We start from the raw sequence: 26649 nt of genomic DNA on the forward strand, positions 1-26649 counted from the left end.
TACCTGGGAAAACATCAAGAGGCACTATTCGCACAAAATACATTGTGTAGAACATCTTCTGGGGCTGTGTAGTCTACTGCTTTCATGACCCCACTGCTTTCGATCCTCCTACCAGAGTAGGGTAATAAGCACATTAAGACAGAATCCAGTTGAGTTAAGTTTCTACCAAGTGGCCTCTCCTTTTTCTCTCAAGCCTCTACTCCTCAACTACTAAGAGTATGAGAGGAGAAAGATGCAGTGGATGCATGCACTAAAAGCATCCTGTCAGGATACTACTTCACCCAGGTATTTTCATGATAAGCACCTGCAGAATATTTTAATCCCAGCAACAATAAAAAATTATCCTCTGAATGCAAAGGTCCTTTATACCCTGTACCAATCTGGATGAAGACAAAGGTCATTATGTTCTGAACTTAAGTTACCACATATCATTCACGGATATGATATAAATAGATAATCAAATAGAGCATGCTGCCTTATAATACTGGTAAACAAATTCTTAGAAATAAGATTTTATAAGCATTTTAGGGAAAACAATGCAATGTATTCAATGGATTATGTTTAACTTCCACTGCTGATTCTACAGTTACATATATCTTCACCCAGGCCAAGAAGGTTGCTCAAAAAGAGAAGTTAAGGTAATGTTAGTTAAAACTTTCCTTTAAATTCAATGCTAAATAAAATCTGATTAATTTCCTTGACAAACTTAAAGGCATATCTGAAACATAATTTTTATTTAATAAAAATTTATATATAAAGGAATAGCAAGCTGTAGATTACATGGAGAAATGATCATGCACTTAATTGTAGATGGCATACAAATGTGAAGTGATACAAATGTGGTGCAATGCATTTCTAGAGATAAATAAGCAACGTCAGTATGATTTACAGATTAGTGTTGTTTCCCTGGATCTACAGTCAATCTACAGTCAAGCCTGAAGAAACCTGAGCAAGGGTGATCCACATTACACACTGAATTTAGAAAATAAATTGTACCTGAAGCTATCAATGGGCATAGGGGACTTCTCGGTATTTGATTTTCTCTTCAGTTAAGACACATTAACTCTCATTACCTATTTGGTCTGTGCATATCATGGTGAAAACAAGTTTGGGTTCATAAGGATTAATTTTTTCCCTAAAAGGAAAATGTGTTTTTTTCCTCATAAGCTGTTCTTGACTTTGACATAAAGTACTATCCTGTTTCATGAAGCCACTGAGGAAGATCCAAGTTTTAAACAGCAAGTCACCACACTGTGGACAAAATAAGAGTATTTTCAAATGAAATAGAAGCATGCATGATCAAGTTTCAATTTATTTTTTTCAAGTTTCAATTTAAAAGAAAAATTAAAACAGAAAAAATAATCCAAGTGCAAACTGCTTTGAAATGACCTTTCGGTATTGGTTCTATCTCCAAACAGTTACTTTCTTGGGCACTACTTACTATGCATTTGAAGTTAACCTGTAAATTCTTAAAAGCAAGTACATAATAGCTATTATATGCACACAATATGGTAAACTAAGTCCTGTCACTTTCCACACATGTCCAGTGAAGTTCATATGAAGGAACTTAAACCTAAAGAATTTTTAAAAGGCAGTTAAAAGCATGCCAAAAGTCTCATCAAGGTTTACATTTGAATTCCATGTGACAAGAGTGTTATTTTTCTCTTCAGAGAGACAGAGTCATGATAGAGTAGCAGATAAACAAAGAAATAATCCCCTGATGTGAGCTGTTCAAAAATAAAAGTTCTGAAAGCAAAATGAATATGAAATACTACACTGCAAGTAAGACACTCTCTGAGTACTAATTATGTATATCCAGTAGAATATAACTTCAAATCTTTCATCATTGCCAGAAGTTCTAAAATTCCAAGAGGAGAGAAATCAAATTTGAAGAGAAATAATCTCCATAAATTAGCAAAGTAAAAGGTCATTTGTTCATAATCACTGGAAGATATACATATACATGATCCAGCAGAAGCAGACAGCCCCTGCAGATCTGCAGGCAAACTCTTACCTTGACAGGTGCCGTTTTTCTCTTCATATCCTGCCTTGCACATGCATTTCCCAATGGGTACCAGCCACTCCCCTTCAGCGCTGCAGTGCATTTTGGGTGGTTCGTCTGTCACAGAGTGGTTGACACAGGAGCCGGCCACTTCAAGTAACTGTGAAGAATCAGCTCCAGTAATTGTGTCAGGGAAGACAGCTAAATGTCGTACCACAGAAGGGCATTTTTTATAGTACACTCGCACTGAAACAAGAGCAATGCAAGCACCCACATCTTGAAAAGCAAGATAAAATCCCTTTTTGCTTAGAGGTCCTACATCTCTGACCTCTGTATTTAGTTTCATGACACGGTCACCAAGATCAAGTTCTGTAAAGCTTTCATCGGCAGCAATGGTATCAATTTTGATGTACTGGTTTTCCTTGATGTTTCTCCCATTCTCGTTATCTGACTCAAAGTAATACATGTTGAAAGTCTCCTTGCAGGTCCCCAGTCCTCCAGGAAGACTGTTGCAGTCCCGCAGAGTAAATTTGAGTTCTATGAAGATTCTGGAAGCACCTTCGTTGGAGATCCAACTGGTCAAAAGCCAGTTATTCTGGTTCTGTTCCATAACTTTGCATACTTGGTATGTATGGATAGGGGCATAATTTTCATCAACTTCACCAATCTCTTCCCACTGTAGAATGTAGAACAGAAAAACAAAAAAGTAAAAAGATGGTTAGAAAATAACCAGCAAAATAAAAGAAAATTAATTCAGATGTAAAATTTCTGCAGCCTCAATATACAGTACTGAAAGGAGATATACAATAAAAATTTTTTTTAATAATTTCTCTTTTCAAGTTAAATAAATCAGCAATATAGTAGTCATTGTCTCAAATGTAACTCAGGTGTGAACACATGTGAATGATATTCTCAAGAAAAATTCATGTATTTCTGAGTAAAAATAAAATTCAATGTGGGATATGATTAAACAAGAAGCAGTGAAAGGAAAATATGCACATTTGGAAGAAAGTTTGTAGAAAAGGAAATAGAATTTTTTAAAACTATAACAATGAGAAAAAAGCAGCAAATGAAGAAAAGAAGGGAGAAAAACATAATGACTGAATCCACATTCAACTCTCAAACAATACAACAATGTAATAAAACTTGAAAGAATATTCATTAGCTTAAAATAGTTTATTTCATTGAAAAATAAATTAAAAAATAAAAACTATTTCATTGAACCAATCTGGTAGGACTCTTTTAAAAACTGTGTTGAAAGTCGTTCAGCCATGTCCGATTCTTTGTGACTCCATGTAGAATTCTCCAGGCCAGAATACTGCAGTGGGTAGCCATTCCCTTCTCCAGGGGATCTTCCCAACCCAGGGATCGAACCCAAGTCTCCCGCACTGCAGGTGGATTCTTTACCTACTGAGCCAAGGAAGCTCAAGAATACTGAAGAGGTAGACTATCCCTTCTCCAGCAGATATTTCCGACCCAGGAATGGAACCCGGGTCTCCTGCATTGCAGGCAGATTCTTTAACACCTGAGGTACCAGGGAGTGAAGTCGAAGTTAAGTCGCTCAGTCGTGTCCAACTCTTTGCGACCCCATGGACTGTAGCCTGGTATTTTCCAGGCAAGAGTACTGGAGTGGGTTGCCATTTCCCTCTCCATGGGATCTTCCCCACCCAGGGATCGAACCCAGGTCTCCCACATTGCAGGCAGATGCTTTACCACCTGAGCCACCAGGGAAACCTTGAGGTACCAGGGAAACCCCTCAAATTGTGTTACGAAGGGTTTATTTATACATGTACCCACAAATATAAACCTAGAGACAGAAAGAAAATAAAGATATACAAATTATAGACTAGTAATATGGAGAACCTTGTCATTTCAAATACTAACTGATATTTTGTTATACATAACCTGAGAACTACACAATGACCTTAAAAGTTATGAATATATACAGGATGTAGAAAAATTAAGTATGATTTATATAGCTTTCAAAATACTGTTCAGTCAAATAAGAGATCTAAACCTCTCTCTCCTAGTAAACTATCATCACTACAGTTTTGAGAACGTCACTGAACCATACCACATTTTATACAGTGTAAGTCAGATTTTTATTCTTCACAAAGATTTTATTATAGCAAAATATTTTAAACCTGTCTAGAATCTGTGGGAATAAAAGTACATGGAATTTTATTTAAAATCTTTAAAAATTATCCTGAAACACACAGAGCAATGAAACCGTACATGACTTTCAATAAATTCAAAATGTGATTTCAGACATTAAGTATTATAGATAATAAACTTCATAGAACCTCATTTCTTTAGACATGAAATTAAATGGAGCGTTATTGCTTGATTCTGTTCAACTGACACAGATGTGAAAAATGGCATCACAAGGGATGCACATAAATCGTATACCTTAGATGGCCCCTCTCAGAATTCTAGCTGCCATCAGAAAGACAGAAGTAAAAGGTGTTAATGAGGGAAAACTAATGAACTCATTCAAATCACAAGACAGACATCAAGACTATATCTTACCTAACAACATTTACATTAGAGTGTTACATGTAACCTTAGTTCATTTATTTAATCTCACTTTTGCCCCCTCTCAAAATGCATATAAACTGTACTTTGCTTCTGATTTTCTTAATCAGCTTTGTCTCTCATTAAACTACTTACAGTTTCTTCATGAAGTCATCCAGGTATCAATGTTATTTATTATAAATGGTTACTAAATGTCATGCTTAATATTTCATGGAAAAAAACATCTCAACTAACCAAATGAAAATAACAAAAATGATTAATTTATTGTAAGAAGATTAAATGTATTTCCTTCATTAAAAAAGCTCTTCCCTGAAAAAGGAAAACCAAAATGCCTCATTATCTCTGTTTTAGATTCTCTTATTTTTTAAGAGTTCTCCAATGCAAATCACAAACATATTTCTAATCCCTGGCCTTGAATCATTTATAAAAGACCTATTTATGCATCATATAGTCCAACAGGGCCCTGCTAGCAAATCAAAAGAATGGACAGGAAAAAGGAATAATATCTTGCATTTTGAAAGATAATAAGGCAAGAAATTAACAGTCTTTGTCTGTACAAAGTCCAAGGTACCACAAATATTATTAAAAGTGCAAGCCAAGCAGCACTTGACAAGACAGCTTAATAGGTACTGCTTTGGGTGATAATTTCTAAGTATGTGCTTAAGAATGTTACTCCTCTGAATATTCTCAATTAAGAAGAGAAAAACTGTAATTTTCTTTGATGTTAGAATATATCATGGTGGGATTTTATTTATCTTTCTTTTAAAGTGTCCAAAATATAAATGAAGGCTCACATTTTCTATTTCTAATGAATGAATAGGAGTAATTTCATTTAAATAATTATGGCCATAAGCCATTCAGAGACTCAAAAAGGTAATACAGATGCATTTCCAATAAATAGCTGCTCCTATCTAGACAAATACACTAAGAAACAAACAAAAATATTTCCTATTTTGGATTGGCTAGCTGACATAAAATGCTGAATTCTTTGAAGTAGTCTTCCCTTTTTAATACAAAGAAGACATCTTGCTATCCTCAGCAAATATCTTATTTACAAAGAAGAAACAAGTGGATGAAGAGAAAGTAACACTCTCCAAGAACTTAAGATCACAACAGGTATATTCCTAGACACTTTTGCAAATGTCATGTCAACGAATTACCATAATTTAAAGAAGAGCATAGACAGAAAATACAATATTTTCAGTGTAATTTTGTTGGAATTCCTATGATTCCATAGCATAATAAAAGTGTTTGTTAATTACTGTAAGTGAGGTGCCTGGGCAGTTTGGACACGTCATCACTGCACATAATTCAGTGGGTTTAGTTCTATTCTTCAGGTCCCACTACTCCTCAAACCCCACCCTCTAAGCCTAGACTTTTCTCTGTGTTTGCTTTTTCCTCATTCCTATTTCTTTGACTTAATATTAAAGAACTGATTACACAAGCAGTTTGAGCTAGCTTAATTTCTCTCTCAAACTCTTGGGCTTGCTTCTTTCCCCACTGGCCTCTGAAAACAAATCAGTTTCATTCTAATCCCATGTTTGGCCAGGCATCAAAAGTCAGCCACATTCATCAGAGAAGTGGGAAAAAAAAGGACTGGGTTTCATATCCATATGTGTATCATGGAGTTACCAACTTTTCCTATGCAAGCTATTAAGAGCTGTTTTCTCCCTGCCTGCTTCTCACAGCCCTATTTGATTTCTTCCCCCAAGCTTGTACTATCTCCTATATTTTTAGTATTTATTTCATTTCCAAGCCCCTAGTCTGTACAACACCTTGTGTGCATTCACAGTTTAAAACAGTGACTCAGGACACTTAGCCTAGATTAAGTCTCCCCTTATATTATGTCCCCAAATACACATGAAGAATCATCAAGTGAACAGAGACATTTTGACCTTTCAGGTTATGGGGACGCCTGCTATTTAGTTCTGTTTTCATTATTGTATGTTTATATGTTTCTACATAGAGATTAATTTACTGAGGCTAAAGTACAGTGATCAGAAACACTAGCAGAGGCCTGCATATACATACTTAACTGGTCTTGTATAAAGGAAAGATTATCAGCCTGAAGTCCTAGAATTAGTACCTGCTTTTACAGTATCTCGATGCATAAATCAAGAATCAACTACTGGTATACTGGTTACAGGAGAAGGCAATGGCACCCCATTCCAGTACTCTTGCCTGGAAAATCCCATGGACGGAGGAGCCTAGTGGGCTGCAGTCCATGGGGTCGCTAAGAGTCGGACACGACTGAGCGACTTCACTTTGACTTTTCACTTTCGTGCATTGGAGAAGGAAACGGCAACCCACTCCAGTGTTCTTGCCTGGAGAGTCCCAGGGATGGGAGAGTCCCCAGGCAGGCTCCCCAGCAGCATACTGGTTACATAATCTAGAATGAGAACTGAAACTCTCTATCCCAGTCATCTAATATCCAGTATAAAACATCATGCTGCTGCTGCTGCTGCTAAGTCGCTTCAGTCGTGTCCGACTCTGCGCGACCCCTAGACGGCAGCCCACCAGGCTCCCCCATCCCCGGGACTCTCCAGGCAAGAACACTGGAGTAGGTTGCCATTTCCTTCTCCAATGCACGAAAGTGAAAAGTCAAAGTGAAGTCACTGAGTCGTGTCCAACCCTCAGCGACCCCATGGACTGCAGCCCACCAGGCTCCTCCGTCCATGGGATTTTCCAGGCAAGACTACTGGAGTGGGGTGCCATTGCCTTTTCCGATAAAACATCGTAAGTGGCCTTAAAAGATCTACTTCCATTGTTTACTTTAGAAAATGAGAAAAATTAAAGACCATATTTCTGAAGCTCACAAAATACTACCCTGAGCATGTCCTCTGTCCATCCCCTGTCCGTGCCTCTGCCTTCTTATTAGCATGTCTGTCCATGAAGTCTGGATTTGTGTGTGGGATTTCTTGACTCACTACATTAATTTTACTCCACTCTGTTGAAACTAAATTGACATTTTCTTTCATACATGATTTAACTATAACTAATTTTTTTTCTTCCTTTCTCCCTTCTATCTTTCCTTTCTTTCTCTCTCTCTATATTAATGCTCTGAAACAGATATGAAAGTAAAGACACAATTCTCTTTTTCTCTGCTATATCTCAGAATATGATACCATAAGACACAGGGTAGGAAACTCAGTGAATATTTTATAATGAATGAATTAATATCAAACATACATATATTCCTCCTAAGTTCAGACATATGTTAATATGAAATTTGAAATAATTCAAACATGGTAAATAAATGATTATATGATTTGCTTTTTGTTTTACTTTGAACAAAAATAAATTTTGTTCTCTGTAAATTGTCTGAACTTTATAAATTCAAATAAAGGAATGTTTATAAGCTCATATTTTTGAAAGTTAGTCTTCAGTGAAAACTTCTAGGAATTTGAGACATTATTTTTATTTTAATCATACAACTACTTTCAGTTTAGTATTGTATATTAACCTGTAGAACTAGCTTTCTTTAGCATTATATTTTCCCAGTTATAACTTAAGAGCTTAGTATAGATTAATTAGATATTTTAGTATAAAATGTTTTAACATATTCAGTTTTTATTTTTCACTCACTCACCTTTTTCATAATTCTATACAGATTAAAAGCCTAGGAGGTAGCATATCAGTTACTGGCACTGTACCTTCTTTCCTTTTTGGTCAAACAATATTGCGACCATCTTAATCATTTTATATGGCAGAGCAATGTTAAAACATAGCTACGTGTCTACTGCTTCCAGCTTTACTCTGCAATGTCCAAAGCATAACTTTGCAACAAGACCTTGTTTATCACATAAATGCTTCTTTGAATATAGTGTTAACTGTCCTAAAACTCAGCACTCAGAAAACTAATCTTGTCCCATCAATTTATGGCGAATAGATGGGGAAACAGTAGAAACAGTGGCAGACTTTATTTTGAGGGGCTCCAAAATCACTGCAGTTCGTGACTGCAGCCATGAAATTAAAAGACACTTGCTCATTGGAAGAAAAGCTATGAGCAAACTAGACAGCATATTAAAAGCAGAGACATTACTTTACCAACAAAGGTCCATCTAGTCAAAACTATGGTTTTTCCAGTACTCATGTATGGATGTAAGTGTTGGACTATAAAGAAAGGTGAGTGCTGAAGAATTGATGCTTTTGAACTGTGGTATTGGAAAAGACTCTTGAGGGTGCCTTGGACTGCAAGGAGATCCAACCAGTCCATTCTAAAGGAAATTAGTTCTGAATATTCATTGGAAGGACTGATGCTGAGGCTGAAACTCCAATACTTTGGTCACCTGATGCGGAGAGCTGACTCATTGGATAAGACCCTGATGCTGGGAAAGACTGAACGTGGGAGGAAAAGGGGATGACAGAGGATGAGATGGTAGGATGGCATCACTGACTCAATGGACGTGAGTTTGAGTAAGCTCCAGGAGTTGGTAATGGACAGGGAAGCCTGGAGTGCAGCAGTCCATGGGGTCACAAAGAGTCAGACACGCCTGAGCGACTGAACTGAACTGTCCATTATCCTTTAATATCACAACATTCTGTACAATGCATTTTGAAATGCTCCACGAGAAATTAATTCTAGGCTTCTCATTTTGTTCAAAAAACTGTTAGATATCATTTATTATTTTTTCTTTTATGTGCAGTATGTTTGCTAATATCACTGAAGATATCCTGACCTCATATTACTAATTAACTGCTGCTTTTAAAACAGTAGCACCTATCCAAGATCTTAGAAAGTGCCTGGGAAATGGTTTGACTCTGTGCTCAAATTCATAATTCTGGCATTTTACCCCTTTTAACTAGTGATCAACACATTCCAATTGCTACTGCGTCATAAGTTTACCTAAAGTCTAGAATTTCTGGAAGCTTCCTGCTCTTTCAAAACTTAGATGAAATACCACATGGAAAATGAGAAATTTCAAACAAACCAGAGATCTTTTGTTTCTCTGTGTTTTTATAATAATTTATTCTTTTAATATCAGATTTTTTAGATTATTGCATTTTTTCAATTTTGCTATACTGATTAAAATTAGGTAAAATATACTCAAGTAAGAACATAAATGAATTGCTTACTTTCTCATTTTCTTATTTCCTCAGTTTCTCATTATGATAAATGATTACTAATATTCTTCCTGGGCTTCCCTGGTGCCTCAGTGGTAAATAATCCACCTGCCAATGTATGAGACACAGGTTCAACCCTTGGGTCAGGAAGATCCTCTGGAGAAGGAAATGGCAACCCATTCCAGTATTCTTGCCTGGGAAATCCCAAGGACAGAGAAGCCTGGTGGGCCACAGTACATGGGGCTGCAAGTGTCAGACATGACTTAGCAACTAAACAACAAAAAATATTATTCATCATAACATTTTATAAGACTTGCTATGCTTATGTAAAATCATTACTTTTTTCCTTCCTGTTGGATGTACAACTAAGCTCATTTATCTCTGTGTGCATGCAGATATCTGCCACTACCTAATACATTCAACCCAGGACATTTCTTCTGAGAGAAAATAGGATAGAAAAATTCTCACAGAATAAGAGACTTAGGATCATTATTAATGGTAAAAATAAAAAGTTGAGAATTCTATTATTGTTGGGACAGACTTTTTTGTCTGTTCTTACTACCTCTGATGTGTTACCATCCACTAGAAGCCATTCATCATTAAAAAGAAACACTGTATTATTAAGGCCAGTGCATGCTGGACACACATATGAGTCCCTAAGCCTCCTGCCTGTCCAGTGGCTGCCCAAATGCTTAAACAGCGAGAGTCAAGTAGAAAACCAAATTTTTATTTGGGAGATAATACAATGCTTTAAAAGAAACTTTATTATAATTCAAAGATAATTATGGAATGTGTGAAAACCTCACAGCTATATTATAATATAGGAACAACAGATGAGAGCTACAGCTAGTCAACCTACATTTGAGAATATTAATTTTCTCATTATGCACTGTATATATGACATAATCATACAGAACACAATCACATCATTTTTCAGAGGAGTAAACAGATCTAGAAAGACTGATATGTTTTTAGTGCCAAATTAATGTCTCAGATCAGAGCTCTCTGATATTAATTTCTTCTCTTTTAGAAGGGTTAAAATTCTAATGTATAAAATATAGTTGCACATGAAGTAATACTACCCATTATAAGAGAAAATTTTTCATTACCTGATGAACTAGGTATTTACATTTTCATAACATAAAACTGTGGGCCTTTGTTGTGGAATTCTAGCGCCCATCTTTCCTTGCTCAGTTTAGTAAGTTTTTTATCAAGACAACACAAGTCCATTGAGCAACAGAAACATATCAGTTTTTATGCATAATCACCAGGACAAGATGGTTTTAAAGGAAAGATATTTGTAGTTTTCGTTTCTTTTTCAGAAATTAAATCTAAAAACTATGGCTTTTTAGTAAAATAAATATGACAAAATGTATCAACTTTCAGTGAAAATCATTTGAATCAATAATCTTGTTACATTTCCTCAATAATATGTTAGTGGAAAAAAGATTGCATCAAATAGGTGTTTTTGTTGTTTAAAACGGCTTTAAAATTCATGAGTATGAAATAACAATATTGCTAGAAATGACTCAATTAATTTTCTATGTATGAAATAAAGCTGTAGTCAATTACTTTATTGCCCACAGAATAGTACAAATATTTATGGGCTCAAATTCAATTTGTGAAACAATATCACTTGAGAAAGAGTTGAAAACTTTCACATTTATATGGATATTTTCAGATGGAAATTTATAGACAATTGAGCATCTGTCTACAACACTAAATAAGAATCTTGAAGAGATTTTTTTTCACCTGGAAAAACAATTCATATTTTTTCTAATGTTGCAGTCAGCATTTTTTTTTCCAAAAAGGAAAGAAAACATATGGATTCTTTCTTCATTTATTCTTTTTTAAAGTTTTTTTTTTTAATGTGGATCATTTTTAAAGTCTTTGTTGAATTTGTTACAATACTGCTTCTGTTTTATGCATTTTGGCCACAAGGCATGTGGGATTTAACTCCCCAACCAGGAATCAAACCTGCGCTCTGTACTAAAAGGTGAAGTCTTAACCACTGGGCCACCAGAGAAGTCCTTCTTCATTTATTCTTTAAAAAATATCCAAGTGCACAAGAAATGAACTAGAGATTGCAAAAAGCAAAAGCAAAATATCAGATAAGCATTCACAGAGAAGTTTATCACTTAAACAAAAAGGTATTACTTATAAAATACTGTAATGAATATTATCTAAAAACAAAAAATAAAAAGTATATATCATGACTGCTTCTATATTTGTCATTCCAGTTTTAAGAAGATATATATTGAACAGTTTCACATTATATAAAATAATAAAAGATATCTGAATACCTCAAGTTTATAATTGGCTTTTTTCTTGAAAAATCTACTTACAAAAACAAATTCAAACGTCAATTGGTCAATAATAATTTTAAAAGGCAGAATGAGCTACATGAATATGTATGCCCAAAATTAGCAAATTAATAAACTTAAAGTCTCCCATTAAATATGGCATGTTTGTGATTTGTGCCATGTAAAATATTTTTAAAAGCTGTTAGAAATGGATTTATAAGCCACTGATATAGTTTAGCTTCATTTTATACAATATATTGAGACGCTTCCATTTTTATGTGATAGTATCTTGCTGCTGTTGCTGCTGCTGCTGCTGCTAAGTCACTTCAGTCATGTCTGACTCTGTGCGACCCCACAGACGGCAGCACACCAGGCTCCGCCGTCCCTGGGATTCTCCAGGCAAGGACATTGGAGTGGGTTGCCATTTCCTTCTCCAATGCATGAAAGTTAAAAATGAAAGTGAAGTCACTCAGTCGTGTCCAACTCTTAGCGATCCCATGGACCGCAGCCCACCAGGCTCCTCCGTCCATGGGATTTTCCAGGCAAGAGTACTGGAGTGGGTTGCCATTGCCTTCTCCAGATAGTATCTTACCCTGTATATTTTCTGTCCTGTTACACCAAGAAATAGTCCAACATTTGATAACTTGTAAAACTGTAGTAATATAAATAATCTTTTGTGTACTCTTGCGTAAATTCACCTAGTCTGTGAGTTCATATCTTTACAAAAAGATGACTGTGATCTCAGTTTACAAACTTGCATTAGTGAGAGTGTTACACATTTACCATGGAGATTTTAAGATCTAAGGAGTCATATGTTTCTCCTATGTTTCTGGGTTTCACGGTGGACACACACACACAGACACTGATACACTCACACACAGACTCACAATGAAGAATTCCTTCCTGACAGTCATTATGAGATGTTAGAGAATGGTCTCAATAACACTTAAAATTTTAGAGTGGCATTACTATTCTCTTCAATATAAATACTGTCCTGTTACAGATAGCTAAATATTCTATGAGGATGCCTTCTTTTTGAAGCAATATTAAAGTTTAGGTAAATGAGGGAAAAAACTGTTTCCCTTGGGATTGAGTTTAATGAAAATAGATTAACCCTTAGTGCATTTAATGTTGTAGGCAAAATAGATACACTTACTATTCTGGCAAAAAAAAAAAAAATTTTTAAAGGAAAAAAGATTTCAGTAAACCATTTGCAACACTGGATGATTTATCCAGCCTAAAACATATACCAGAAAACATAATGTTGTCTGTGGTTCTGGTCTTTATGCCACCCTCATTTTTCAATAGATATTACATTTCTGGTGCAGGCTTTACAAACAGCACCCATAATCAACTCCATGTCTCACGTTAATCATGTTCTTGTAATCACTGGCTATTCAACACAAATCTCCATCTCAGTTTTTGTTGGGAAACAGCAACATTGGAGCTTTGAGTTTATTCAAGTTTAAGTGATTATATTGTCATCATATGGATTAAAGTTCACAGCGTCCACTTGCCACAGTGGTATTAAGGACGCTGTAGAAACGGAGGGTGTCTATAGTTACTTTACTGTACAGTCAGAAGCTGGAACTTCCATATGGAACAGCTTTATTTTTCAGAACCACAGGGCTGCTCTCTTTGAGATGGAAGTAAAAGAATAAACAGCCATGGATTTACTGAAATTTCTTCCTTTGTATTTGTTGGGCCTTTTCTGGCCGAAACTCTTCTTTCAACAAAAACCAGCTACTTAACTAAAAGTATACTCTTTAGTAAAAACTTAATATGAAAATTTTGAGTGTCTCTTGATAGTTCTAAAATGACAATTCCAATTTTTTAGCATTCATTTTTACATGTTTTTGATCATTAGTTTAAAACAAATTTAACTCTGGCCTACATTAAATTGTAGAGGTTTTATTAATATAACAACGTTTGCTAGTTGAAGATAGTGATTGACATACTTATAAAAATTTTCTATCAACTCAATCTAAATATTTTATTGTATTTTACTAATGAATTTTTAATTTGAGAATTCCTGTGAAATCTATTTTTACTGAGAATGCTAAGAATTCTAGACAATGTCTGTAAAAACCTTTAAAGCATTAGTGAAATTACAGCAGAAGGAAACATAAATTTCATATTTGTTCATCCTACTTGGATCTTCTGCCAGTATTTTTCCTATATCTTCTTATGTTAAACATTAATCATCTTGAGGCCATTTTCCCTATGTTCAGTTCAGTTCAGTTCAGTCGCTCAATCGTGTCCAACTATTTACGACCCCATGAATCACAGCACGCCAGGCCTCCCTGTCCATCACCAACTCCCGGAGTTCACTCAGACTCACATCCATCGAGTCAGTGATGCAATCCAGCCATCTCATCCTCGGTCGTCCCCTTCTCCTCCTGCCCCCAATCCCTCCCAGCATCAAAATCTTTTCCAATGAGTCAACTCTTCACATGAGGTGGCCAAAGTACTGGAGTTTCAGCTTTAGCATCATACCTTCCAAAGAAATCCCAGGGCTGATCTCCTTCAGAATGGACTGGTTGGATCTCCTTGCAGTCCAAGGGACTCTCAAGAGTCTTCTCCAACACCACAGTTCAAAAGCATCAATTCTTCGGCGCTCAGCCTTCTTCACAGTCCAACTCTCACATCCATACATGACCACTGGAAAACCCATAGCCTTGACAAGACAGACCTTAGTCGGCAAAGTAATGTCTCTGCTTTTGAATATACTATCTAGGTTGGTTATAACTTTTCTTCCAAAGAGTATGCGTCTTTTAATTTCATGCCTGCAGTCACCATCTGCGGTGATTTTGGAGCCCAAAAAAATAAAGTCTGACACTGTTTCTACTGTTTCCCCATATATTTCCCATGAAGTGATGGGACCAGATGCCATGATCTTCGTTTTCTGGATGTTGAGCTTTAACCCAACTTTTTCACTCTCCTCTTTCACTTTCATCAAGAGCCTTTTTAAGCTCCTCTTCACTTTCTGCCATAGGGGTGGTATCATCTGCATATCTGAGGTTATTGGTATTTTTCCCGGCAATCTTGATTCCAGCTTGTGTTTCTTCCAGTCCAGCGTTTCTCATGATGTACTCTGCACAGAAGTTAATTAAGCAGGGTGACAATATACAGGCTTGATGTACTCCTTTTCCTATTTGGAACCAGTCTGTTGTTTCATGTCCAATTCAAACTGTTGCTTCCTGACCTGCATACAGATTTCTCAAGAGGCAGGTCAGGTGTTCTGGTATTCCCATCTCTTTCAGAATTTTCCACAGTTTATTGTGATCCACACAGTCAAAGGCTTTGGCATAGTCAATAAAGCAGAAATAGACGTTTTCTTCTGGAACTCCCTAGCTTTTCCCATGATCCAGCAGATGTTGGCAATTTGATCTCTGGTTCCTGTGCCTTTTCTAAAACCAGCTTGAACATCAGGGAGTTCACGGTTCACGTATTGCTGAAGCCTGGCTTGCAGAATTTTGAGCATTACTTTACTAGCCTGTGAGATGAGTGCAATTGTGCAGTAGTTTGAGCATTCTTTGGCATTGCCTTTCTTTGGAACTGGAATGAAAACTGACCTTTTCCAGTCCTGCGGCCACTGCTGAGTTTTCCAAATTTGCTGGCATATTGAGTGCAGCACTTTCACAGCATCATCTTTCAGGATTTGAAACAGCTCAACTGGAATTCCATCACCTCCACTAGCTTTGTTCATAGTGATGCTTTCTAAGGCCCACTTGACTTCACATTCCAAGATGTCTGGCTCTAGATGAGTGATCACATCATCATGATTATCTGGGTTGTGAAGATCTTTTTTGTACAGTTCTTCCGTGTGTTCTTGCCACCTCTTCTTAATATCTTCTGCTTCAGTTAGGTCCACACCATTTCTGTCCTTTATCGAGCCCATCTTTGCATGAAATGTTCCCTTGGTATCTCTAATTTTCTTGAAGAGATCTCTAGTCTTTCCCATTCTGTTGTTTTCCTCTATTTCTTTGCACTGATCGCTGAAGAAGGCTTTCTTATCGCTTCTTGCTATTCTTTGGAACTCTGCATTCAGATGCTTATATCTTTCCTTTTCTCCTTTGCTTTTCACTTCTCTTCTCTTCACAGCTATTTTTAAGGCCTCCCCAGACAGCATTTTTGCTTTTTTGCATGAACAGTGAAATTAATTTTGCACTGGGATTTTAATCTTTAAATTGAACCAAGTTTTTAATTGCCTTTTTCTCTCCTTATCAACACAATCCCTTTTGCCAGTATACAAGTAAGAGGAAACAAAAACATAAGAAATACAGACATCAGGTAAGTCTAGTTTTAGTACAGAAATATAAATTTTCTATATAGAGAGGAACTATATTAATTAAATTTAGAATTATAGCCTAAAGTATCTTATTAATATTTGATACTTCTATATCTACTTCTATAAACAGGACTCTGAATATGATAAAGGATATATCCATAATTGCAGAAGGTCACTGTCACTGACTTCCTTTGATTGTTCTGTTTGCTATACAACTAATAGGTATCAAACTGATACATGTACATACATATACATTTGTTGTTGTTCAGTCGTCAAGTCACGTACGATTCTTCGTGACCCCATGGATTGCAGCACACCAGGCTTATCAGTTTCTCATCATCACATATGTCCACTTTTATTTAGATTATTTTCCCATATAGGCCATTACAGAGTACTGAGTAGCATTCCCTGTTCTATATAGTGGGTCCATATTAGTTATCTATTCTAATATTATCTACTATATAGTGTGTATACATATATAACTGATTATTCATTTTACACCTGAAACTAACACAACATTGTAAATTAAATATACTTCCATATTTTTTTTAATTCACAATGAGATATTAATACATAGTCCCTACTCTTGGAAATCTCAGACTCTTTGATAATATTTCCCTATTTTACTTTTGGCAGCTTACTGAACACGGGATACTTTCTGTAATTTAAATGTGTGTTTATTTGGGAAAATGTAGGCACATACGGAATCAAGTTTTAGAAAGGTTACAGGAAACAGGAACTCATCCATGCTGCTGAAGGGAGAATATATTGGTAGCCAAATTTATGGAGCTGTTTGGCAATACATGATAAATTTAACACTTTTTAAACTAGGAATTTCACGTATGACTAGAGATAGATATGCCAAGATAATAATTCCAATGTTGAACCGGCCAAACATTTGAAACCACTGTCATCACTAAGAATGAATAAAATATGTTATATTCTTACTATATACCATTATACAAAAGTTAATATTCATTCATTTATATAAAGATCTCAAATACATAATGATGACAGGGACATGAAAATTTTAAATACAGTGAAACACTTATCTTTACTTTAAATATAAACAAAACTACTATGAATTATGTTTTATTACACCCATATAATCATATGGTGCTAAAAGTACAACTGAACAGGAAGAATACACTAAATTCATGAGTCTAGATCAATAAAAAGGATGCAATTTGAAGAATGCAGAGAAAGACTGAATAAAAAGTAGTCAGAACCTATATTTCATGCAAAGATGAGCACAATAAAGGATAGAAATGGTATGGACCTAACAGAAGCAGAAGATATTAAGAAGAGGTGGCAAGAATACACAGAACTATACAAAACAGATCTTAATGATCCAGGTAACCACAGTGGTGTGATCACTCACCTAGAACCAAATATCCCTGAGTGCAAAGCCAAGTGGGACCTTAGGAAGCATCACAACAAAGCTAGTGGAGGTGATCAAATTCCAGCTGAGCTATTTCAAATCCTAAAAGATGATGCTGTTAAAGTGCTGCACCCAATATTGCCAGCAAATTTGAAAACTCAGCAGTAGCTATAGGACTGGAAAAGGTCAGTTTTCATTCCAATCCCAAAGAAAGGCAATACTAAAATATTCAAACTACCATACAATTACACTCATTGTGATGTGACAGCAAGGTAATGCTCAAAATTCTTCAAGCTAGGCTTCTGTTGTTCATGAACCAAGAACTTCCAGATGTACAAGCTGGATTTAGAAAAGGCAGAGGACAGGGATCAAATGGCCAACATCCGCTGGACCACAGAAAAAGCAAGAATTCCAGAAAAACATCTATTTCTGCTTCACTGACTATGCTAAAGCCTTTGACTGCATGGATCACAACAAACTGTGGAAAATTCTTAAAGCGATCAGAATACCAGACTATCTTACCTGTCTCCTGAAAAACTTGTGAGCAGGACAAGAAGCAACAGTTAGAACTGGACATGGAACAATGGACTGATTCAAAATTAGGGAAGGAGTATATCAAGACTGTAGCCCACTGAGCTCCTCTGTCCGTGGAATTCTCCAGGCAAGAATGATGGAGTGGGTTGCCATTCCCTTCTCTATTCTTCTTCTGCCATTCTCTTCATACACCTATCATAATTGCTTCAAATATAAATTGACTAAATAATCAAAAGGAACAGAGTGGCTAAATAGATAAAAAAACAAGTCCCCCATATATGTTGCCTACAAAGCACTCATTTCACATTTAAAGACACATACCAACTGAAAGTGAGAGGAAAGGTATTCCATGAAAATGAAAATAGAATGAAGGCTGGGATAGTAACATTCATATCACACAAAATAGATTTTAAAACAAAGATTTTAGCAAGAGACAAAAAAGGACATTACATAATGATAAAGGATAAACCTAACCAAAAAAAAAAAAAGACTGTATATTGTCACCTTGCTTATTTAACTTATATTTAGAGTACATCATGTGAAATCCTGGGATGGATGACTCACAAGCTGTAATCAAGATTTCTGAGAGAAACATGAACAACCTCAGATATGCAGATGATACCACTCTTATGGCAGAAAGCAAAGAGGAGCCTCTTGATAAGGGTGAAAAAGGAGAGTGAAAAAGCTGGCTTAAAATTTAACATTCAAAATACTAAGATTGTGGCATACAGTCCCATAATTTCACAGCAAATTGAAGGGGAAAAAGTGAAAACAGTGACAGTTTTATTTTCCTGGGCTCCAAAATCAGTGCAGATGGTTACTGCAGCCTTGAAATTAAAATACACTTGCTCCTTGGAAGAAAAGCTTTGACAAACCTAGACAGCATCTTAAAAAGCAGAGACATCACTTAGCCAACAAAGGTCCATCTAGTCAAAGGTATGTTTTTCCAGTAGTCATGTACAGATATGACAGCTGGCCCATAAAGTAGGCTGAGTGCCAAAGATTTAATGCTTTCAAATTGTGGTACTGGACAAGACTCTTGAGACAGCAAGGAGATCAAATCAGTCAATCTTACACACAATTAACCCTGAATATTCTTTGGAAGGACCAATGCTGAAGATGAAGCTACAGTATTTTGGTCATCTGATTCAAACAGACAACTAATTGGAAAAGTCCCTGATGCTGGGAACGATTTTAGGCAGAAGGAAAAGGGGGCATCAGAGGATAAGATGACTGGATGGCATCATCGACTCAATGGACATGAGCCTGAGTAAACAACAGGAGACAGTGAAGGACAGGGAAGCCTGGCATGCTGCAGTTCCAGAGGTCTAAAAGAGCCAGACATGACTCAGTGATTAAACAACAAAGATGCAACTAGAATCCCATTATATATTTTCTGGAGTGCAAGTGTTTATTTGCAAGACAACTCTGAGGCTCCTCCTTCTGTATCTATCTGTTTTTAAGATAATATTGAAAGCTTTGAGAACTGTACACACATATATAAAATAAATCTGTATAGTATTCACAACCATTATAGTAACGCTATGCAATAAATTATCTTATTTAGCTTTATATGTTATACTACTCTCCATGCTTTTATTGCCAGAGAACTCTCTTATTTATAACACACCTGAGCATTCTGTAGAAATACACAGAACATATTTTGGGAAATTCAATTAAGGTGTTGATTGATAATTACTTACGGGTAGGAACTTACTGGGATACTGTATAATGGCTTAAATTTTGACTCTTCCCCACTGACACATTTTTCATAATGCCTAATTTATATTCTCTTGCCAGTTTACATTTATGCATCCTTCTCCAATGGATTCATTTTATGACAAAGAAACCTGTTCTCAATTATCAGCATATCCTCACTATTCAGAATTATTCATGGAGAAATGTATAAATTCAATATGTATCATTGTTTATATGTAAGAATGAATGAATGAAAAATGAATGAATGAATGGAAATTCCAAAAGCATTTGATTGACTCTTTGCTTTACTCAGTTGTTTGCAGGGATGTACAGCAATGGAACTGAAAGAACTTTTGAGTGAGTTATTTCTCCCTCTCTCTTCTAAAAGCAACTTAGTCAAAGAACACTTGGCATGTCAACCTTGAAATGTTGCCAGCCTTTTGCTCTGGCCACTATTTTTTTCCTCTCAATAATAACTCTCACCAGAAGATGGCAAGGAAAGAAAGAAAAGGTTAAACTCAATTCTGTCAAATGTTGTTAAGACTTGGCAGCTCCAGGAAAGGTTTTATAGTGAAGAGAATTGAATCTAGTGAAATAGGGGGGCTGCCCAAATCACTGTGAATTTCATTTATCTGTGTATTTCTCTCCATAATTATCACAGAAAAGTGACAGTTGACAAGCCCATGGAAGCCTCAGAAGACTGCAAAATTGTATTTCGTGGCAAAAACATAACATTTAAAAACTTTAGTGACTTGCACAAAAGCAAGATTTATTCAGGGGATGTTGAGATTTGCTCTAACCAGTTTCTTTTCTGTTCACATAAAATGGAATGTTAAAGTTATAATGGTATGGTAGCTGAAATTTCTATCTTGATAAGATCTAATTAGTTGAACTAAATGTTAAGTTCAAACACTGGGACCAAGATTATCTTTCACTTATCCCCCAGAAAGAAGTATATGAGCCATAATGATTCAAGTTCATATAGTCCAGCTCACTTGGCACAAATGGAGAAGGCAAGTTGTAACATTAAATAGAAAAGCTCTTTAATATATATCCAATAAGAAGTAGAGTCTAATTTTTTATATTTAATTTCAGCTCTAAAAGGACATCATATATATCCAAAGAAAAATACTAGAAAAGTAATTGTTACAAAATGTAACAAAGTAATACATAGTGGAAATTTTCTAAAAACAAATAAAACAGTTGTCTAGATCTCAATGTTCAGTTGCTCAGTCCTGTCCAGCTCTTTGGCACCCCATGGACTCTAGACCACCAGGCTCCCCTGTCCATTGAATTTTTGAGGCAAGAATACTTGAGTGGGTTGCCATTTCCTACTCCAGGGGATCTTCCTGACCCAGGGATTGAATCCACGTCTCGTGCAATGGCAGGTGGATTCTTTACCACTGAGCCACCTGGGAAGCCCTTATGGATCTCAATATTCATAATTAAATATCTTGCTTTAGTTGAAAATCTCAGTATATTTTTAATTTATTAATTTTTACAAAAATTTAGAGCTGACCACCTTGTAGCATCATTAAATCAGAAACATTTTCTTTATGATATTTCTCTAAGTATTTACTTTATGGTTTCATATAGCCTTACTACTGACACACCTCATTTCTGCAATGATATTTAAGGAACAACTGATATGCCCTCAATTTGACAGTTTATGTTTTTCTCACATTCAGTGGTAAAGTATACACTTATATACCTAAGAAGAAAAATGTATCCCTATATTGAGATATTCCGTGCATAATGGAGTACAACTAATAAATGAGTTAAATATATAGTCATCCTAGTCACACAAGCTTGCCACAAAGGGGCCCTGAAAAAAGTAACTGATCACATTGGCAACCTGCAAGATGTTTTCATATGTACACCTGTTGATAATGCCTAACTTCAGAGGCATTTGCACTGATTTATTATAAACAGCTTAATGTCCTATACATAACTAAAAAACTATGTCTTTAAAGGTGATTACAAGTTATATTTGAGAGGTCAAAATTCTTTCAACATTCATCAATTATTATTAAACATATATTTAAGCATTTTTTAAAAATCAAGATTATCTTTGTGAGAGGAAAGCCATTAAATGCCTTGGTATTTATAATAGAATACAAAATTCTACTTAAGTAGAATCAGTAACCGTAAAGAATATAGAACTACAAAACTTATATTGATATTAAATAAATGAATTTATTTATGCAGCCTGGTTTTAGAAATGTACCTTTAAATGAAAAAGAAATAATGACTAAGGTAATTATTTTCTAGTTAAAGCATAGTAACTCATTTTTTAACTCATTTTTCTCCTTAGCTGCTGCTGCTGCTAAGTCACTTCAGTCATGTCCAACTTTGTGCGACCCCATAGACGGCAGCCCACCAGGCTCCCCTGTCCCTGGGGTTCCCACAAGAACACTGGAGTGGGTTGATATTTCCTTCTCCAATGCATAAAAGTAAAAAGTGAAAGTGAAGTTGCTCAGTCATGTCCAATTCTTAGCGACCCCATGGACTGCAGCCTACCAGGCGCCTCCGTCCATGGAATTTTCCAGGCAAGAGTACTGGAGCGGGTGGCCATTGCCTTCTCCTCTCCTTAGCTAAGATACCTTAAAGCTCACAGAATTAAACATTCAACAAGAGATGCACTGAGTCTCATTTAGGTATGTATATGTGTGTGTATATAGGTGTGTGTGTATATGCACATATATGTGTGTGTGTGAATATATGTGTGTATATATTCGTCAGGTTTTCTGAAGTATATATATACACAGAATTCCTATTTGACTTAATAGGGTCATGCTTACATAAATAATATGCCTTAGCTAAATATTTCTCTATGTAAAACCTACTCAATTTTTATTTTTCTCTTCATTCCCTTCTAAACTATGTGTATTTATAAGTATCTTCATTTTTCTTGTTTTATTTGAAAATATTACTGTCCAGTTCCTACTTTCTCTTATTCTTTGTATCAGTTTAAATGACCTACAACAGAGGTTCTCAAACACTGATTTATTCATCAACTACATCATTACCACCTCTGTTGGTTTATTAAAAATGCTGACTTCTTTAGTAGTATACATGACCTACAGAATCCAGAGACCCAGAAATATATATTTCAAAAATATGAAATAATAATCATCATTTAAAATTTATGGAGAACTAAAAACATGTCTAGAACTTTCTTAAATATTTTGCATGCTTTAACATATGTTATATTCACTACAGTCCAATGAGGAGGTGATTATTATTTAGAAGGGAAAACTAGGAAAGTTAATGAATTATGGAACTATGATTCTGACACCATTACTTCAGAGTCATTGCTCTTGACCCTCTCATCACATAATAGCCTGTCTTGGGTAAGTATAACTTCTAGCCAGATTTCTGTAAAAATGTCCAATAAATGTAGCTGACTATAAAACACCAATTCATAGATATTTATAGTGTGCTTTTTTCTTCAAATTAAACAAAAAGTTCTTTGAGAGAACAGTACTATATATTCATCTTTTGGATCCTTCAGCAAAGTACTTGAGTCCTCAGTATACTTGTCAAATAGATTCTTCTTTTCAAATCCTCCAAGTAGAAAACCATCTGCACTAAGAAAACTTAAACAGCAAACCTTGCTTTCATGATGCAGCCTATTCTTCTGTCATCTGATTGAAATGCTTTCTCCAATATCCCAGGCCCACTTCTGAGGAGTTTCAACTCAATTTTTATGAGGAATATCTCTTATCACCATTAGATATATAGCTATATGTGTGTGTGTGTATGTGTGTGTGTGTATACTGTTTTTTTTACTTGAGAATTTTAAACATATTTAAATTCTTAAATTTCCTCTTTGAGATTGCCTCTGGCAGACATTCTGACATTCTAGAAAGCTAAATAAAATGTTCAAGCCTATATTTGTCTTAGTATGAGGCCCAGAAAAAGAGTTCAAAAAAACATCTACTTTTGCTTTATTGACAATGCCAAACCCTTTGACTGTGTGGATCACAACAAACTGTGGAAAATTCTTAAAAGATATGGGAATACCAAACCACCTTACCTGCCTCATGAGAAATCTGTATGCAGGTCAAGAAGCAACAGTTAGAACTGGACATGGAACAACAGACTGGTTCCAGATTGGGAAAGTAGTACGTCAAGGCTGTATATTGTCACCCTGCTTATTTAATTTATACACAGAGTACATCATGAAAAATGCCAGGCTGGATGAAGAACAAGCTGGAATCAAGATTCCTGGGAGTAATAGCAGTAACCTCAGATATTCAGATGACACCACCCTGATGTCAGAAAGCGAAGAAGAACTAAAGAACCTCTTGATGAAAGTGAAAGAGGAGAGTAAAAAAGTTGGCTTAAAACTCAACATTCAGAAAACTAAGATCATGGCATCTGGCCCCATCACTTCACAACAAATAGATGGGGAAACAATGGAAACAGTGAGAGACTTTGTATTTGGGGGCTCCAAAATCACTACAGATGGTGACTGTAGCCCTGAAATTAAAAGATGCTTGCCCCTTGGAAGAAAAATTATGACCAACCTAGACAACCTATTAAAAAGCAGAGACATTACTTTACCAACAAAGGTCCATCTAATCAGAGCTACAGTTTTTCCAATAGTCATGTAAGGATGTGAGAGTTGGACTATAAAGAAAGCTGAGTGCCCAAGAATTCATGCTTTTGAACTGTGGTGTTGGAGAAGACTCTTGAGAGTCCCTTAGACTGTAAGGAGATCCAACCAGTCCATCCTAAACGAACTCAGTCCTGAATATTCATTGGAAGGACTGATGCTGATGCTGAAACTCTAATACTTTGACTACCTGATGCGGAGAGCTGACTCACTGGAAAAGACCCTGATGCTGGGAAAGATTGAAGGCAGGAGGAAAAGAGGACAACAGAGGATGAGATAGTTAGATGGCATCACCGACATAATGGACGTGAGTTTGTGTAGGCTCAGGAGTTGGTGATGGACAGGGAGGCCTGGTGTGCTACAGTCCATGAGGTCGCAAAGAGTCAGACATGACTGAGTGATTGAACTGTACTGAATGAGGCCCAGATGAGGTCCAGACTTCAGATTTAGAAATACAAAGAAAAAAATTGAGCTGGATTTTAAAAATGTGTTCCCTTTGACTCAATTATAATCTAAATGCACAATGTCCTTTGAAAAATATTAATTAAATATGATATCCTTCACAGTATTTGAATCTCATTCATTCTTTTTCCTGTGAGAAAACAACTACCATTTTAGTAAAGATATGTTACACTTTAATTTTTAAATTTTTCAATCTATTTTCTTTACATTTTGTCTCTGACAGTTATACAGAATGTATGATCACTAAAAATCTCCTATCTGCTGGTCTATGTAACTTTTTATTAATAAAAATGAAAATTAACATAATATTTCAGTACTCGAATAGTTATACATATATTGGTATGAAATGAAAGTGGCCTATGGTGTTGGCTGGAGTTGGTTAGAGTCAACCCTAAACAGTATTTAATTTAGTATATACTCTTCAAAGATGAACTGTAAACTAAGTAAAGTTTTTTTACTAAATCTACCAACTAGACTGGGTACATACACTGGGTACATACACTGATTTAGAAATAACGGTAAGCACCACAGCAATGAAAGGTTTTCTTGATAAATATTTGCACTTTAATTTGCTTATATGTTCACATATGGACCTGGGTGAATTTACATTCAAGTTTCAGGAAACATGGAAGAGTTTTAAACCCCTGGATAAGAAGTCAAGTGTTCCAGTCTGTAAATGAAAATACAAATTTTATATCATGTCCAAACAGCAGCCAATGGACCATGACAAAATCTTCACTAATTCTTAAAGAAAAGAGAAAAATGCTGAGGTATTTCACAAAACCCAATTTGTTCAATTTAATGGATTAGTAATTTGAGGATCATGTGCTTCTCATTATTTTTGGTATTGGAATTCTATTTTAATAAAATAATAGTGATAATAACAGGTAGTTTATGGGTTTTGATTTAGGGAATGCTTTAGACTTAATTTTTAAAACTCATCAGTTGATGAATTGGTTGATGAGAGGCATAGCCTTTGCATAATTCTAGGAGATGCTTGTTAGGTTTTATCTATAAAAAAGAGAGAATGAATGATGTCTTACAGAATGCACCTGGTCTGGCTTCTGAGGTAAACTATGCACAGTAAGTTCATGTAACTTAAATTATTAACAAGAACAGAGTGACTGGTGTGTCGTGCAGAAACTCAGCAAAGCTGAGAACTGTTAGATAGTGTATTAAGATTTAATTTTAAGGCCATAGAGTAATTATATGACAATTTATTACCAAATGATTTGCATAATATGGGTTTAGTCACTTTAACTTATGGAAAGGTAGCTCTCCCATGTAACTTGTAACTAACCTAGATATAAATCTTAGAAATCATATTCCAAGTAAAAAGCTTTCTTCTACTTTATACTTCTTTTAATACAAAAGCCTTTTAATTAAAATAAGTTGGGCTCCTAGGCCTTAAGTCTCACAAAATGATATTAAAATATGTAATAATAACTAATACACAACAATATCAGGCTTCACTCATAATTCAGCTGGTAAAGAATCCTCCTGCAATGCAGGAGATCACAGTTCGATTCCTGGTTTGGGGAAGATATCCTGGAGAAGGAATATGCTATCCACTCCAGTATTCTTGGGCTTCCCTGCTGGCTCAGATGCTAAACAATCCACCTGCAGTATGGAAGACCTAGGTTCAATCCCTGGGTTGGGAAGATTCCCTGGAGAAGGGCATGGCGACCCACTCCAGTATCTTGCCTCGAGAATTCCCTGGACAGATAAACCTGGACTACAGCCCATGCAGTTGCAAAG

The 26649-nt window shown here is 35.7% G+C and overlaps 1 protein-coding gene across 1 annotated transcript in view; it reads right to left on the reverse strand.

Annotated features, from left to right (window-relative positions):
* The window catches only part of EPHA5 (EPH receptor A5), a 407527-nt gene that overhangs the window by 324308 nt on the left and 56570 nt on the right, over positions 1–26649 (reverse strand). Inside the window, exon 3 of the mRNA XM_052642307.1 lies at positions 2015–2678. Within this exon, the coding sequence (XP_052498267.1) occupies positions 2015–2678 (664 nt within the window). The remainder of the gene's footprint in view (positions 1–2014; positions 2679–26649) is intronic.

This window comes from Budorcas taxicolor, chromosome 6 (genome assembly GCF_023091745.1).
Source record: "Budorcas taxicolor isolate Tak-1 chromosome 6, Takin1.1, whole genome shotgun sequence".
In the NCBI taxonomy this organism is placed as follows: domain Eukaryota; kingdom Metazoa; phylum Chordata; class Mammalia; order Artiodactyla; family Bovidae; genus Budorcas; species Budorcas taxicolor.